Source organism: Hemiscyllium ocellatum, chromosome 13 (genome assembly GCF_020745735.1).
Source record: "Hemiscyllium ocellatum isolate sHemOce1 chromosome 13, sHemOce1.pat.X.cur, whole genome shotgun sequence".
Classification (NCBI taxonomy): Eukaryota; Metazoa; Chordata; class Chondrichthyes; order Orectolobiformes; family Hemiscylliidae; genus Hemiscyllium; species Hemiscyllium ocellatum.
Window position 1 is genome coordinate 72,137,086 of NC_083413.1, and position 18,285 is coordinate 72,155,370.

The 18,285-nt window shown below is 40.3% G+C and overlaps 1 protein-coding gene across 1 annotated transcript in view; it reads right to left on the reverse strand.

Annotated features, from left to right (window-relative positions):
* LOC132821356 (rho guanine nucleotide exchange factor 4-like) overlaps positions 1-18,285 on the reverse strand; it is a 99,750-nt gene that overhangs the window by 13,792 nt on the left and 67,673 nt on the right. Inside the window, exons 9-11 of the mRNA XM_060833938.1 lie at positions 13,722-13,954; positions 11,584-11,713; positions 7,369-7,500 (exon numbers count right to left, since the gene is read on the reverse strand). Of these exons, the coding sequence (XP_060689921.1) occupies positions 7,369-7,500; positions 11,584-11,713; positions 13,722-13,954 (495 nt within the window). The remainder of the gene's footprint in view (positions 1-7,368; positions 7,501-11,583; positions 11,714-13,721; positions 13,955-18,285) is intronic.

The window sequence follows — 18,285 nt, forward strand, 5'->3', positions numbered from 1 at the left end:
GAGGGTGTGGATCTGATGAGGGAGTCGCGAAGGGAGTGGTCTTTCCGGAACGCTGATAGGGGAGGGGAGGGAATATATCCTTTCGACATATAAGGACAACTCCGTACTATCCATCATCCATTATGTGATAGAAGGAGCAATCCAAACTTCAAAGGCAAGCCTAAAAAAAAGCTTACAGCTTCACTAAATACAAAACGGTCTCAGTTCCCATTTGATTATAGGACCACTGCTCATGCAAAATCAAGAATAGCTCCAACAGAGTTGCTAATGGAGAGAAGATTCCACACCAGTTAAAATCTGATCTTCCAGGACATAGGGGAGAGGGGGAAACAGCAAGAGGAAAGTCAGTGCCAAACTCCAGAGTCCATAAAGCAAAAGAGACAGTTTACTTCATGAAAGGAAATTTGTCAGAAGTAGGGGATTAACTCTGCATAGATAAGAGGCATTGTTGTCATGAGGTCAAGTCCAGCGATGTATAAACTTTGAGTAGGGGCAACAGTCCTGACCATGTGGGAGTTTCAAACTCACAAATAGAGTGGGAGCAAAATGCATTCGTCTCCTCAACAGCCTTTCTGACTGTTCCAGAACTCACGGTTTCTCCCTGTGCATCAAGCTTTGAGGATATGTCAGAATCTGAAATGGACATGGCGGTGTCGCCACTTCAACACCTTTGCCACCAACAAACATTGAACATTACAGCACAGTACAGGACCTTCGGCCCTCAGTGTTGTGCCGATCTATGAAACCAACCTGAAGCCCATCTAACCTACACTATTCCATTCTCGTCCATATGTCTATCCAATGACCACTTAAATTCCCGTAAAGTTGGCGAGTCTACTACTGTTGCAGGCAGTGCATTCCACCCCCCACTACTCTCTGTGTAAAGAACCTACCTCTGACATCTGTCCTATATCTATCACCCCTCAATTTGAAGCTATGCCCCCTCGTGCTAGCTATCACCATCCAAGGAAAAAGGCTCTCATTGTTCATCCTGTCTAACCCTCCGATTATCTGTATGTCTCAATTAAGTCATCAAACCAGTCCAGTTTACTCTCAACCTTCTTCTTTCTCATGAGAGCAACCTCAAGTCCCTCAACGTTCCTCGCAAGACTTTACCTACATACCAGGCAACATCCTAGTAAATCTCCTCTGAATCCTTTCCAGAGCTTTCACATCCTTCCTATAATGCGGTGACCAGAACTGCACACAAAATTCCAAGAGCAGCCACACCAGAGTTTTGTACAGCTGCAGCATGACTGCATGCTTCTGAAATTTGATCCCTCTACTAATAAAAGCTAACACACTATATCCCTTCTTAACAGCCATATCAACCTGGATGGCAACTTTGACGATCTCTGTACATGGACACCGAGATCTCTCTGCTCATCTACACTACCAAGAATCTTACCATTAGCCCATCTGCCTTCCTGTTACTCCTTCCAAAGTGAATCACCTGACACTTTTTCTGCATTAAACTCCATTTGCCACCTCTCAGCCCAGCTCGGCAGCTTACCTATGTCCCTCTGTAACCTACAACATCCTTCTGCACTATCCCCAACTGCACTGACCTTAGTGTCATCCGCAAGTTTACTAACTTATCCTTCTACGCCCTCATCCAGGTTGTTTATAAAAATGACAACTAGCAGTGGACTCAAAACAGATCCTTGTGGTACATCACTAATAACTGAACTCCAGGATGAACATTTCCCATCAACTACCACCCTCTTTCTTCTTTCAGCTAGCCAATTTCTCTGATCCAAACTACCAAATTGCCCTCAATCCCATGCCTCCGTATTTTGTGCAGTAGCCTACCATGGGGAACCTTATTAAATGCCTTACTGAAATCCATATATGCCACATTTGCAGTTTACCCTCATCCACCTGTTCAGTCACCTTCTCAAAGAACTCAATAAGGTTTGTGAGACTTGACCTACCCTTTACAAAACCGTGCTGACTATCCCTAATCAACTTATTCCAATCGAGATGATTATAAATCCTATCTCTTATAACCTTTTCTAACACTTGACCCACAATCGAAGTAAGGCTCATTGGTGTATAATTACTAGGGTTGTCTCTACTCCCCTTCCTGAACAAGGGAACAACATTTGCTATCCTCCAGTCTTCTGGTACTATTCCGGTAGACAATGATGACATAAAGATCAAAGCCAAAGGCTGAGCAATATCCTCCCTGGCTTCCCAGAAACTCCTAGGATAGATCCCATTGTGGGTGGCATGGTGGCACCCATGCTGTTGTCTCACAGTGCCAGGGACCTGGGTTCAAATCCCACCTCGTGTGATTGTGTAGAGTTTGCACGTTCTCCCTCTGTGTGTGTGGGGGTTTCCTCTGGGTGCTCTGGTTTCCTCCCACAGTTCAAAGATGTGGAGGTTTGGTGAATTGGCCGTGCTAAATTGCCCATAACATTAGGTGCATTAGTCAGGAGGTAAATATAGGGTAGGGGACTGGGTCTGGGTGGGTTAATCTTTGGAGGGTTGGTGTGGACTTGTTAGGCTGAAGGGCCTGTTTCCATACTGTAGGAAATCTAATCTAATCCTATTTGGACCAGGGGATTTATCTATTTTCACACTTTCCAGAATTTCTAACACCTCTTCCTTGTGAACCTCAATCCCATCAAGTCTTGTAGTCTGTTTCTCAGTATTCTCCTTGACAACATGGTCTTTTTCCAGAGTGAATACTGACAAAAAAACGTTCATTTATCACTTCCTCTGTCTCATCTGACTCCATGCACAACTTCTCACTACTGTCCTCGATTGGCCCTAATCTTAACTCTTGTCATTCTTTTACACCTTATATACCTAGAGAAAGCTTTAGGGTTTTCTCTGACCCTCTCCGCCAACAACTTCTCATGTTCCCTCCTTGCTCGTCTTAGCTCTCCCTTTAGGTCTTTCCTGGCTACATTCTAGCTCTCAATTACCCCAGCTGAGCCTTTACATCTCATCCAAACATAAGCCGCCTTCTTCCTCTTGACAAAAGATTCAACTCCTTTAGTAAACCATAGCTCCTAAACTTGACAACTTCCTCCCTGTCTGACAGGTACGTGCTTAACAAGGACACACAGAACATACTTGTGTTCCTTGAATAAGCTCCACATTTCTATCATGCCCATTCCCTGCAGTTTCCTTTCCCATCCTATGCATCCTAAATCTTGTCTAATTGTATCGTACTTGTCTTTCCCCCAGCTGTAACTCTTCCCCTCTGGTGTATACCTATCACTAAATTAAACATAACTGAATTGTCGTCGCTATCACCAAAGTGTTCACCTACCTCTAAATCTAACACCTGGCCAGGTTCATTACCCAATACCAAAAACTGACCCATGTAAACTACTTGAACTATAGTCAATATTTGGGAAGTTGAAGTCCCCCATAGCAACTGCTCTGTCACCCTCAGTCCTATTGAGAATCATCTTTGCTATCCTTTCCTCTAAATCTCTGGAACTATTTGGAGGCCTAGAATACTCCCAAGAGGGTGACCTCTCCTTTCCTGTTTCTAATCTCAGCCCATACTACCTCAGTTGATTAGACTTCAAACGTCCTCTCTGCAGGCATAATACTGTCCTTGACTAACAATGCCACATCCCCACTTCTTTTGCCATCTTCTCTGTTCTTACTGAAACATCTAAATCCCGGAACCTGCAAGAACCATTCCTGTCCATGTTCTACCTGAAGAAGAGAATGATTTTTTTCCAAGATGCTTCAAGAGCAAGCACAAGAGGTGAGCTACTGTGCATTACATGCAGCCCATATCAGAGGCCAAGTTGGAGGAATTTGACCCGGTGCCAAAACATGTCAGGAGAAGTCACAACAGAAAGAACCAGCCTATGTCCTCAGACTCAAAGGGGGAGGGTTGTAGTGATGATAATGAGATCAGCCAGATGGACCTCGATGAGTATGATTTCCCTGATTGGGGCTGTTAATCTGGTCCAACTTGGGAGCCCTGGTTGATAGATGTAAACAGGAATGTCAGAGGTTCTGTTCATTCTGAGAGCTGGTTCTGAGGGAGCTGGATCAACGTCAAGGACTCCCCACATGTAATTAGGTAGTGACTCAGTGATGGGGTAGCAGCCGTTTAGAGTTATTTCAGGTGGGCTGGCAAGTGGGCATGTCAATGATGGAAGGGCACCCTAAATTATGTGTTCACATATCCATTTTCCCATCTACAGATAGCCCTTAAAATTCAGTCTATAGAATCTTACAGCATTAGAAGGAGAACATGTGGCCCATTGGAAAACTAACTAATACAGCAGTTGCCACTCTACTGCTGTAAATTATCCATACTGCAAACATTTTTAAAATATATTTCTTTATTTGCTAAGTTACAGGTGAACTTGTTTCTACTACCCTTTCAGGCAGTCGTAATCTCAGTTAAACAATAACCAAACTAATCAGCAAACAGTGTGTTAAAGGGATGCTGTGGCTAAAGAGAAAATCTTAATGTCTCTTTGTAGGTGCTCTAAGTGTTTATTATTTCAATGCCTTCCACCTCTGTAGTTAATGACTTAATTAATATGCAGTTAACACATATTACTATGCATAAATAGACTTTCTCAACACTACCCCTGTTCTGTTCTGGGTTCCTGCTTTTCTTAGCAGTGCCAAATCAATATCCAATGCCTTTCACTATTTTGCATGCTTATATATGTCACATACATCGTAAGTTCTCAACTGAGTGAATGCAAGTTTTTAATTTACATTAGTTGATGCTATTTCTGTCAGTTTAAAGTAATTCCTTATTGTCACAACATTGTTGACATGTTTCTATCTGACATGTGTGTTATGGCTAATTGTCTGAAAATATGATTCTAAGTGATTCGTGGCATCCAGATTTATTTGAGAAAACATCTGTTCAGATTATCTTTCACAAGAGTAATAATTTTCATGCTCTCCTTCCACAAAAATAAGAGTTTTAGTTTAGATACAGGTTGTTCTGCTATAATGTGCACTTGTCAGCATGAATTGGCTATAACACGATTAATGAATTTTGGACATTGTTTGGATAATGCAAACTTACTACTGAATGAGCATAGAGATTTTCTATTAGCGATATTGTATAGCGCGATTCTCTATGGCGTGAGGTCACAGCAGAACACAACTGTCACATTATAGCAGAAAATCCTTGTAATACAGATACAGAACTGGCTCAAAAGTAGAAGACAGAGGGTGGTGGTGGAGGGTTGTTTTTCAGACTGGAGGCCTGTGACCAGTAGAGTGCCACAAGGATTGGTGCCGGGTCCTCTACTTGTTGTCATTTACATAAATGATTTGGATGACAGTTAGTATGTTTGTAGATGACACCAAATTTGGAGGTATAGTGGACAGCGAAGAGGGTTTCCTCAGATTACAACAGGATCTGGACCAGATGGGCCAATGGACTGAGAAGTGGCAGATGGAGTTTAATTCAGATAAATGCGAGGTGCTGCATTTTGGGAAAGCAAATCTTAGCAGGACTTATAAACTTAATGGTAAGGTCCTAGGGAGTGTTGCTGAACAAAGAGACCTTGGAGTGCAGGTTCATAGCTCCTTGAAAGTGGAGTCGCAGGTAGATAGGATAGTGAAGACGGCGTTTGGTATGCTTTCCTTTATTGGTCGGAGTATTGAGTACAGGAGTTGGGAGGTCATGTTGCAGCTGTATAGGACGTTGGTTGGGCCACTGTTGGAATATTGTGTGCATTTTTGGTCTGCTTCCTATCGGAAAGATGTTGTGAAACTTGAAAGGGTTCAGAAAAGATTTACAAGGATGTTGCCAGGGTTGGAGGATTTGAGCTGTAGGGAGAGGCTGAACAGGCTGGGGCTGTTTTCCCTAGAGCGTCGGAGGCTGAGGGGTGACCTTATAGAGGTTTACAAAATTATGAGGGGCATGGATAGGATAAATAGACAAAGTCTTTTCCCTGGGGTCGGGGAGTCCATAACTAGAGAGCATAGGTTTAGGGTGAGATGGGAAAGATATAAAGGAGACCAAAGAGGCAACTTTTTCATGCAGAGGGTGGTACATGTATGGAATGAGCTGCTAGAGGATGTGGTGGAGGCTGGTACAATTGCAACATTTAAGAGGCATCTGGATGGATATATGAATAGGAAGGGTTTGTAGGGATATGGGCCAGCTGCTGGCAGGTGGGACTAGATTGAGTTGGGATGTCTGGTCGGCATGGACAGGTTGGACTGAAGGGTCTGTTTCCATGGTGTACATCTCTATGACTTCATAACTTCCCAATTCCTTTTTTCAAATACTTTGCTGTTTGCTTTTTCATGGAAAAAATGTGTTTCTTGATTCCTATGATTTCAAATGTCACAGATGTTTACAATATCCATCTTAGAGGTGTCCAATGTGATAGTGACAGGGCATAATTGGCTCTTCTCACCATCAATGGGAGTGCCGTTGTTCAGGAGCAGTGGATAGTGTATAATTTGAAGGTTTCCTAATGAGGTACGAGGGTATAGTTTGGAACTTCTTTTGAGACTTACTGCATTGAATTTTCTCATCTTTCATCGAAAGTTTTTACTATTCCTTCCTTTGACATAGTCCACTTGAGATTAAAGAGGCATAGCTGATTTTTTGGAGTCTATTAGGACCTCAACACTCCTGCCCTATCGGCTGGCATGGTGGCTCAGTGGTTAGTACTGCTGCCTCACAGCACCAGGCACCTGGGTTCAATTCTAGTCTCAGGTGACTGTGTGGAGTTTGCGCATTCTCCCCGTGTCTGCATGGGTTTCCTCCAGATGCTCCAATTTCCTCCCACAGTCCAAAGGTGTGCAGGTTAGGGTGAATTGGCCATGCTAAATTTCCTATAGTGTTCAGGGATGTGTAGGTTAGGTGCATTAGTCAGGGGTAAATATAGGGTAAGGGAATGGATCTGGGAGGGTTACTCTTAGGAGGGTTGGTGTGGACTAGTTGGTCTGAAGGGCATGTTTCCATGCTGTAAGGATTCTATTCAACCCAACACAATCTAACTGCCACTGCCACCCTTACCACCCTCACCAACTAATTTCCCACCTCAAATAGTTCAATGAGAGAGGCAGGAAAAACTGGAGCTTTTGATTGGGAGAACTATATAGAGAGTTGTAATCTCTTTACACAGAGTGTAGTGAGGAGGCATGTATGGAATGAGAGGAAACATTGCTGGTGACCCATTGTCCAAATTCTAATTACCAGCACCAACAGCCTAAAGCTTCATTCTAGGACGTGTATTTTAACGCTATAAAAATGTTTTGCAAACTAACACAAAACATTTGCATCTCTCAAAGACTCAAAATCTTCTAAACGCCTTCTACAAATTTTTATGACTATTCGTAAGTAACATTGATGGACAGAATTTGCTCTTAAGCAAAGGTCATTGCCTGGCTGTGATTTACCTTCTTACATAAGATTGCTTGATGGTCGAAGAGGAAGACTATCATGTCTTTGCTCTTGCCTTGTGGCTTCATGATCACAATTAATTCACCACTTTGGATTAGTTCAGAGCTACGTTCCAAAAGATCTTCTCCCTAACAGAAAGAAATCTATGAGGACCACTTTCCCATAATAGTTAGCACACAACATGTCATTTTACATTGAAGAATAGACTGAATCAACAAAAGGTTTCAACTAAATGCATATTATACAGGAGAAAGTTTGTAAAATGATTTTGGATTATTTGTATGATTTTTTTTCAAAATAATAGGGTTTAAATTCAAGGATATATTGTCAATGTTAACTCTAGTGCTGAATTAATGTCTTACAGGTCATGAATGTGAGGTATGAATTGCATCTCTGTCTCTTTCAGGCTTTTTCCTCTGGATGAAATGGTTGTTGGCAATCACCAACAACTTTACCATCATTGCTCAGTAAAAAGTGAAGCATTAATTGGAAAATCAATGTGAATGTATGAGAAAGTGACTGATGGCTGAGGAAAATACGGATGCCTTGGGTTGCAATGTTTTGGTATTTATGAAGAAGGAAAGCAATGTAATAATTAATTAAACAGGTGTCAAAAGCGTGGCTAAGAATTTCAGTGGCACAGTGATCAAAGGTAGAGCATATTTAATAGGATTAGACTTTCTCGACGATATTCAAGCTCCAGTGGGATACCTAGGTTAACATCTCTTTATTTACTCTGGGGATGTGGTAGGAGAGGGAATGGAAGCATCGACAATTGATTACACTTTGTGTTAATGGCCTAAAACAAAGCTTTGATAGTCCCAGTGTTAAAACTTGAAGGATGTTGTGACACATCCATGTTTTGATCTCAGTAAGACAGTCTGATGATATGGTGTCAGTTACCAGATTAGGAGACACAGTGGAGGAATAGAACTAAAGTGAAATAATAAATTAGGTAAAGAAACAGGTCGATAGAAGTAAAGTGAAAGACATTGAAAGGGATATTTCAACAAACACAGATCACATTCATTCCAACAAGAAAGAAAAAGTCCAAGGAAAGGACCCACTATCCATGATTAAATACAACATTGAAAAGTAATACCAAGCCAGAAGAAAAAACGTGTAATTATGCATAGAACTGTGGCCAGTCAGAAGATTGGACAGTTTATTTTAAAATAAACAATTGGCTAAAAAGTTATGAAGGCACATCAGTGTAAAAAACATTTAGTAATAGTTACTACAAATACTTAATAAAGAACAGTTAATAGAATGAATGGGGGTCCTATAAAAAAGTGAGTTTGATAAATTTATAATGGAAAATGAGGAAATGGCAAATGAATTGAGCAGATCTTTTGAACTAGGTTTCACAATAGAGGACCTAGCAACATCGCAGAAATAGCTATAAAACAGGAAATGGAAGGGAAGGAGGAACTCAAAAAAAAATTATAGTCATTGGGGAAATGGTACTGAGAAAGCAGTTGTGTCTGCAAAGTTAAAATATCCCTCAGGATCCTGATGGACTTCATCCTAGGTATTAAAAGAAGTGACTAGTTAGACAGTTAATGCAATGGTAATTTTTTAATTACCTGGATTTTGGGATAATTCCTTTAGAATGGGAAATAAGAAGTGTAAGTCCTTTATTGAAAAAGGAGGGAGGCAGGAAGGAGAAAACTACAACCAGTAGTTGAACATCTGTCAAAAGGAAAAAGTCATTCAATCTACCATACATAGACTTCCAGAAGGCATTTTATAAGGTGCTTCATCAAAGGTCATTGTAGAAAGTAAAGGCTCATGGTGTAAAGATAACATTTGGTATGGATAGGAAATTCTCTGGCTAATAGGTGCCGAGAGTATGTATAAATGGGTCATTTGCTGGTTGACAAATTGTGCCACATTCCAGTGCTATGGCCTCAACATATTTCAATTTCTATGAGTGATTTGGATGAAAGGTCAGGGAATAAGGACAGAAGGACACCTCATCTTCTGCCTTGGGACCCTCCAACCACACGGCATTAATGTCGACTTCACCAGTTTCATCATCTCCCCTCCCCCCACCTTATTCAAGATCCAACCCTCCAACTCAGCACCATCCTCTTGAACTGTCCGCCCTGTCCATCTACCTTCCTCCCCTCCGACCTATCACCATTATCCCCCACTTGCATTTCCCTCTCACCTTCCCAACTACCTTCTTTATCTCTCAGCCCCCTTGCCACCCAACATTGCATTCCTGATGAAGGGTTTATGCCTGAAATGTTGATTCTCCTGCTCCTTGGATGCTGCCTGACCTGTTGTGCTTTTCCAGTGCCAATAACACAACAATAAATGGGAAAGGTATGAAGACAACATCAGGACGCTGCAAAAGGGTGTGGTTAACTGAATTGGTAAAGGTGTGGCAAATTAAGCATATTATAGGGAAATGCGAAACTGTCCATTTTGGCCGGAAGAATAAGAAATAAACATATTACGTATGAGAGATAAGAGATTGCAGAGCTCTGGAATGCAGAGAGGTCTGGACATCCTAGTGTGAAAATCTTTTGAAGATACAGAAGGTATTAAGTAAAGCTAGTAGAATGGTATTTATTGTAAGGGGTGCTGAATACAAAAATAGATGTGTTGCTTTACTTATATAGGTCATTCTTGAGAACATACCTAGCGTTCTGTGCAATGTATTGATCTTTTTGTTAAGGAAGAAGGTAAATGTGTTGAAAACACTTCAGTGAGCATTTATTAGATTAATATCTGGAATAGGCAAGCTGTCTTGTGAGGGAAAGTTGGTTTGTATCTGCTGGCATTTAGAAGAATAGGAGATGATTTATTCAAGGTAAAGTGGTTCCAGAGAAGTCTTCAAAAAGTGCATGTGGAAAATATGTTTACAGGATCTAGTTGGCTGATGGATGCGTCATAATTATGTTAGAATTTACAGTCTTCAGATCTGTGGGAATTAAGATAGTGACTACAACAGTAGTAAAAATACATAGAAGCTGATGAGTGGTTTGGTGGGAAAAGGATATGATAGGCAGAACTGAGATGACAACTAAGTCGGTTCTCTTGTGACAGTTAGATATATGTAACATTGAAGAATGGTAAATTTGCACATTAATGAGAGATCTAATGTAAAGGTTTTGTGAGTATGGGAAGCCAAAGCAATGTGGTTGGTATTAGATGGTGAAGAAGACTTTTCAATGATTAGAGTTTGGGGTGATTGACTGAATCACTCTGCATCTGTGCAAAGAATCTTTTGTAATAGTGAGAGTGACTGTCGGAGGTAAAAGAAATGAAAGGAGAGGGGATTGGTTGAAGTTAATAAATGTTTGCAACGATGATTGATGTTGAGGTAAATGATGGATGTCAAGGTTACCAAGTTGACATGAGCCTTCATAGGAACGTGGAATGGAGTTTACAAGGTTGACTGAAAGGTGTGATTTGGTGATAGTTATAATTTTGTGACTGGTGCCATGTTGGAATGGTAAATGTTGGAAGATACATCGATTCAGTATGCTTGAAGATAAGAATAAAAAATAGGATACACACCATGTTTAAGTGATGATTAGTATATCAATAGTTCTTCCTTTGGTAAGTTTGTGTATTTGCAAACGTTTTATTCAGTTTGTCAAGATGGAGGGAAGCAGTCAATAGGAGCAAACTGAAGACCTTGAAAGAGTTGAATAGGATAGGGACCACTGAGGTGACTCTGAGGAATGTGCTGGATGAGATTTTCACTTGGAGTAAGAGATTGTGAGAGTCAAGTGCCATTTTCCAAAACAAATGCTAGCGAAAGGCAACAGAAGCCAGCAGATCATTGGGAAGGTCTTAATTCTTCGGTGGTGCTAACAGGGATGATACATATAAGGAGCAATCGGGGCAGTTATAATATCTGAGAGAAGGCATTGATTGATTGATGTTAAGCAAGTGGTAAGCAAATGAATGATGAACATGCAGTTTTTAGTCCTTGATTCAGTCAGGACTGAAAAGAATTGAAGAAGTATTATTACAGATTATGAATTTAGATTAATGTAGATTCATGTATATAATGATATTGATTAATGCGCACAATAATCTCAATGAAAATGAAAATAAATGCATTCCTATAGTATTAGTTATATATTAATTTATAAAAGGGAAATAACAAAATTAATCTTACTCAAGAGAAGGGATTAAAAAGTAGAGAAGATTAGGAGGAGTCAGATTTATTGATTCATCCCAGTTAGTACCTTCCAATTCATAACGGTATTCTGCCACCTCGGGAGCTTATCAAGATCTTCAATTCGTCTCTTGCGTTCATTAATCACATTGGCAATATTCTTCATTGCTGTTGTGGCAGAACCTACGTTTTTGTAATCCCTCAATGAACGGAGAAGTGACAATTAGTATATTGTATGTCTCAGATGTTGAAAGTATTTTTATATTTATGGATAATGTGAAAAAATGGACGATATTGAACTGTTTGGACACTTTCTGATGTCACATCTTTTCAGAAATGAAGTCTACCTTTTAATATGGGCAGTGATCTACCTGCTGATTACTGACTTTCAGCTAGTTAAGAGTTGGGTGTTGATGCCCTTAATTGCTGGAAAGCTCAGCTTTGTAAAAATATACTTTGGGGGCCTATAAACAGGTGATTGCCTCACAAAGCTTTTCTGTTTTCAGAGACTTAGACCTAGAAAGAAAGAAAACTTCAGAAGCTGCAAATCCTTTTCTGTCTCTCTAAATTGAAGTTCATAGAAATTTGAGAAAAGTTTCTAAATATCAGTATGTCTGAATACTTTATAAACACTGAAAAGCTGAACTGTGACCGCTTTCCAAAGATATGGACCCAGCTTGATTTCATTTGGAACTTCATCAGTCGATAACTATCAAGCATTTGCTATCGATGACAAGAAACCTAATGGAATCTCAGAATTCATCAAATTCTATCCTTTATTTTTGGACTTTTGACCAACAGAGGTTTACTTTTGACCCTTTATCACATTAAATTTACTGCAGAGTCTGTGGTCTTTTGTGTTGTGTGTCTGTATGAGATTAAAACAGGATATAATTCTAATCCCAAATTATAATTTAGATATTAACCATTGCTTTACACTTGCTTTTAGAGATAGGTTTTGCTTTATAATAAACAGATTATTTTGAGTTCCTTTTAAAAGCCATATGAAAGTCACTTTTATCCTGGATAGTAGTACAAAAGGACAAAAAAAAATTGGCAGCTGTTTTGGTGATTGAATCAAAGCTTTTATCCAAATAGTGAGCCTGGGAATTGTGGGGCTTGATTGTTATAACCATTTTGAAAAACATGAGTGACAACAGTGAGGTAGACAATTACCTTTACATCTACTGCACAACAATGCCCAGAATATTGAGAAACTAAACAAAGCAGTGTCAACTTTGACCAGTTTAGTTTGGACTTGCATTGGCAGATTATGGGAATTGGCACTGGTGTAACACTTCCAGTCTTTGGAATAGTGTAAATCATGTTGTTCAGTACAATGAAGATTTTCATCAATGTACAGCATTTGATTTTTTAAAACTTTGATAAAATCTGCTTGGTTCAATTGAAGATGTAACTGATCAGGAATGCCAACATTGCTTTGCTGAATGCATTCAATGATTGCGATCAGTTCATACTTGTTAAATAAAGCCTGAGCTACAGTGGACAATCCAGTCACTTCAAAGGTAAAGGCATGATTTTTGGTATTTGTCATTTTTTAAAAATCATTACCGAGGTAACAATAAAAACCACTGATCAAATGAATCTTTATTAATCAGTTGATCTACAGGTCCCCAAGCTGTGTGAATGGTAAGCACAAGCCAAACATGATTTTGAGCCTGTTGCTTTGAAATGAACAGGTCTGGCCTGTCGGATAATGGTAAATCCCATTGTATTAACGCATTGTGCACATTGTCAGTGATGACTGTTGGTGAGTATATTTAGAACCAGAAACGAGCTTGTATTGTTCTGTGAATGCTCTGTCCTACCCCCCTCATGTGAATAGCCAATAAGAGATTGTTGCTCACCAGCATGAGGATAGATTTGCCTCTTTTTTTTAACAACCTCAGCATAATCTCTTCATGTGGCCTGCACTGTCTCTCATCCGTTGGTCATCTCTGAGAGCACCTTGACCTTAAGGCTGAGATCATATATGATTGTGTGGTAAAAATGGAACATCTTACTGTTCCTTTTTAGAAGTTCCATCCAATGTTGTGAAAATAAGCAAAATAATAGGACAGATTTAAATGATCATTCATAAAATTGGATTGAGAATCAAAAATCTAGCTATTAGATTGAATACCAATTGATCACATGGGACTATTCCTTCTGATATGATAATAGACTAATGAGCATTTTGATGCTTACATGTGACAGGATTCGGTGGCCTTTTGTAGCTCCATGAGCTGCAATGGGTATTTACAGATTTTCTGCACTGGCATTATCAGAAAGGCATCCAGCGAAAGGTTCAACATGTGCTGGTGCAGTCGGCAGGTCTCAAAAAATAAGGCATAATCTTGTATCTTCAGGAGTTTACTGACTTCTGAGGCAGCATTAGGGTGGTTGTTGCAGTAATCAGAATAGATCAGGAAACCTTGAGCCTGCAAAGCCAAGAAGAAAGTAACAAACCAAGGCAAGCTCAATTAAAGGAAAAATCTGAGTTGTTTGCATTTAGTGTTGAGATAAACTAAGTGTGAACAAAATGCAATCTTGCTGTACACTACAAAATTGGTTACATAGCGTAATTTGGCCTTCACTGCATATACTTGGTACTTTCTGATGTCTCTGAGAGATTCTTAAAATTGATACGTTGTGATGTGTTTGATCAAACTGAAGCAGTAAGAACAGAGTATATTTACATTTTTGCTTTTCATTTCAACTTACAGAGATCAAAGTCTTGACAATATTATTTTACTAAGGGTTTCATATAAGCTATAAGCTCCTAGTTATTTCCAGCTGCAACTCCTGTCACTTAAATTGAGTTAAATTTTAAAACTGAAGTGAGCAGACAGTGAGATGTAAGTCAGCTGTTTTGTGTCATACATGATTTACATTTCCTTATTGTCTTGTTTTGAGTGAGACAAAACCCTGTACTTTTTATTTATTGTTGAGTAAGATGGAACTTGCAATGAATAAAAGTAAAGCCAATTTCTCACATTATTGTTCCGTATATCTGACTGATTGGAAACTTCCAAGCAAAGAAAAGTAAGTTTTGCTAGCGACTCCCTGAAACCGCACCTGATCAAACTTGGCATCATGGAACCCAAGCAAAACTGGAGTAAATAGAAACTCCCTGCTGTTGGAAGTTATATCTACCATGTAGGAAGACGGTTGTGATTGTTGGAGGTCAGTCACCTCAGCTCCAGTACACCTCTGCAGGAGTTGGTCAGGGGAGTGTCTTACACCAAATCGTCTGCAGTTGTTTCATCAATGCCAACCCCCCCCCCCCATCATAAGGTCAGAAGTGAGGGTGTTCACTGATGGTTGCGCAACCTTTAGCATTGCTCATGACTCCTTAGATTCTGGAGTTTGTTGAAATATTCTCATTTGTCTGGATTAGTATAGCTCCAATAAGACACAAGAAGCAAATGCAGCAATACCTGAGCAATATCCATGTTTGGGCTGACAATGACAATAAGCATTCATGCCATACAAATGCCAGCCAGTGACCATCTCCAATAAGTGATGATCTAACCTTGACATTACCTTCATTGAATCACTCATTATCAATATCTGAGAGTTACCACTGACCAGAAAGTGAACTGGACTAGCCTTATAAATATCATGGCTTCAAGAGCAAGTCAGAGGATAGGAATCTTGCTTCAGGTAACTCACCTTCTGATTTCCCACATCCTGTCCACCATTTACAATGCACAATTCAGGAGTATGTTGAGATATGTGCCCACTTGCCTGGATGCGTGCAGCTCCAACAAGACACAAGAAGCTTGATACCATTCAGTGCAAAGAAGCCTGCTTCATTGGTACAATATCTAAACATTCAGTACCTCTGCTACCAATATCAGTAGTAACTACAAAGATGCACTGCAGAAAGTCACTAAGGATAACACCATCAGATGTTTGGGAACATCATCATCTGCAAGTTCCCCTCTAAGCCATTCACCATCCTGATATGGAAGTACATCACTGTTCCTTCAGTGTTGCTGGGTCAACATCCTGGAGCTCCATTCCTAATAGCATTGTATGTGTACCTCAAAGCAAATCGGCTGTGATGGTTCAAGAAAGTAAGTCGCTACCACTTTCTCAAGGACGATTAAGGATAAATAACAAATGCTAGCCCAGCAGGCGATGCCCACATCCCATGAGTAAATTAAAAGCATGGAATAAACTCACTGCTGCATGAAACCAAACCAAAAGAAAAAAAATAGATTCTGGGTAATCCAAGATGGAGGATGGGAAAAATTTGTGGTGGTAAGAGCTGCTCCCTTTTTGAGGCATTTTAAGTGTTGGAGGTGATTTCAGGAGCAGCAATTACTATTTTTATGCTTTTGCGTTATTTTGGAACTTTGGGAAAAAAGTCAACACGACACTTTTAAAAGGAAGACAAACAGATAAAGGCATTGAGCACATGGTCAGGAGGAAGAAAGAGAAAGAAACCTACACTGCTAACTGACACAGCAGTGAATCTGCACAGTTACTGCTTTTGCTGTTTGAGTTCATGTACCTCCAGACATTGAAGTACATCTAAAATAAAAGTAACAAACAGCAAAATTCACAGCTGACCTTAGAGGGTCCTGTGTGGGACAGCTTACAGCACAGGAATATATAAGTGCATAGTTTTTAACGTGTGACCTTACTGTAAGTCTGCAGTAGTGAAGAGAGTGGGTTCTTTCTTGATTATGTGTTTTATTGAAATCTGTCTCTTGATTTTTTTTAAATGTAAACCATAAGTACTAAGTTAGCCTGGAGTAATGTTTTTTTAGGGCAAAAGGACAGTGCTATTTTCTGGGTCTATAGATTGTGACGGAGCAAGGTGGCAAGTGATGTGCTCTTCCTGTCAGATGCGGAAGTTTGGGAGAGTTTCCATGTTACTGTTGATTATGCCTGTAGTAGGTGTGTTTAGATGTAAATTCTATTGGACCACATGAATCTGTTGGAGTGACAGTTAGAGGCAACGAGCAATTTACAAGTGTTAGAGGGTGTGGTGGATGGCAGTTAAAGGAAGGGAGAAAACCACAGATACAGTCACAAAGATGGGTTAACTCCAGGAAAGGTAGGAGGGGTAGGCAGGTAGTGCAGGAGTATCCTGTGGCTATTTCCATTTCAAACAAGTATGCTGTTTTTGAAAATGTAGGGGATGATGGATTCTCAGGGGAATGGAACACGAACAGCCAAGTTTCTCGTATTGAGAATGGCTCTAGTGCAATCAGGGGTATGCCAGGTCCCAAGCGATCGATTGTGATAGGGGACTCTGTAGTCAGTGGCACAGATAAACATTTCTGTGGCCAGCAGCGAAAGCTCTGAATGGTGTGTTGCTCCCTGATGCCAGGATCGAGTATGTCTCAGAGAGGATGCAGAATGTGCTCAAAGGGGAGAGGGACCAGCAGGAAGTGATTGTATACATTGGAACCAACAACATAGGAAGGGAAAAGGATGAGCTTCTGAAGGGAAAATATAGAAAGTTAGGCAGGAAATTAAAAAGGAGGTCCTCAAGTAGTAATATCTGGATTACTCCCGGCGCTATGAGCAAGTCAGGGTAGGAATAGGAGGAGAGAGCAGATGAATGTGTGACAGAGGAGCTGGTGCATGGGAGAAGGGTTCACATTTTTGGATCATTGGAATCTCTTCTGGAGTAGAAGTGACCTGTACAAGAAGGATGGATTGTACCTGAATTGGAAGGGGTCTAATATACTGGCAGGGAGACTGGCAAGAGCTGCTCGGGAGGAATTAAACGAGTAAGATGGGGGCAACTCAGGGCAATAGTGAGAAAAGAGATCAATCTGAGACTGGTACAGTTGTGAAAAGGAACAAGTAAAATAGTCAAGGGAGGAAGGAACAAAGCAGAAAACAAGGCAGGACTGACAAATTAAACTGCATTTACTTCAATGCAAGAGGCTGAACAGGGAAAGTAGATGAACTCAGGGCATGGTTAGGAACATGGGACTGGGATATCATGGCAATTACAGAGACATGGCTCAGGGATGGACAGGACTAGCAGCTTAATGTTCCAGGATACAACGCTACAGGAAGGATAGAAAGGGAGGCAAGAGAGGCGGGGGAATGGCGTTTTTGATAAGGGGTAGCATTACAGCTGTTCTGAGGGAGGTTATTCCTGGCAATACATCCAGGGAAGTTATTTGGGTGGAACTGAGAAATAAGAAAGGGATGATACCTTACTGGGATTGTACTTTAGACACCCTATTTCACACTCAATTTCAGTGTGAAATTGAGAAACAAGTTTGTTAGGAGGCTGAAGAGGGAAGTTAAGAAACATATAAAGTTAAAAGAGAAAAAGTACAACATAGCAAAGATAAGTGGGAAAACGGAGGACTGGGAAGCTTTTAAAGAACAACAGAAGATTACTAAGAAGGAAATATGCAGAGAAAAATTAAGGTACGAAGGTAAACTGCCCAATAATGTAAAGGAGGATAGTAAAAGCTTTTTTGGGAATGTGAAAGGCAAAAAAAATGGTCAAGGCTAAAATTGGACCCTTGAAGACAGAAACAGGGGAATATATTATGGGGAACAAAAAAATGGCAGAAGAATTGAATTGGTACTTCAGATCTGTGTTCACTGTGTTCACACAAGCAATCTCCCAGAGGTAACAGTGGCTGAAGGACCTGAACTGAAGGGAATTTATATTTGCCAGGAATTGGTGTTGGAGAAACTGTTAGGTCTGAAGGTTGATAAGTCCCTGGGGCCTGATGGTCTACATCCCAGGGTACTGAAGGAGGTGGCTCAAGAAATCGTGGAT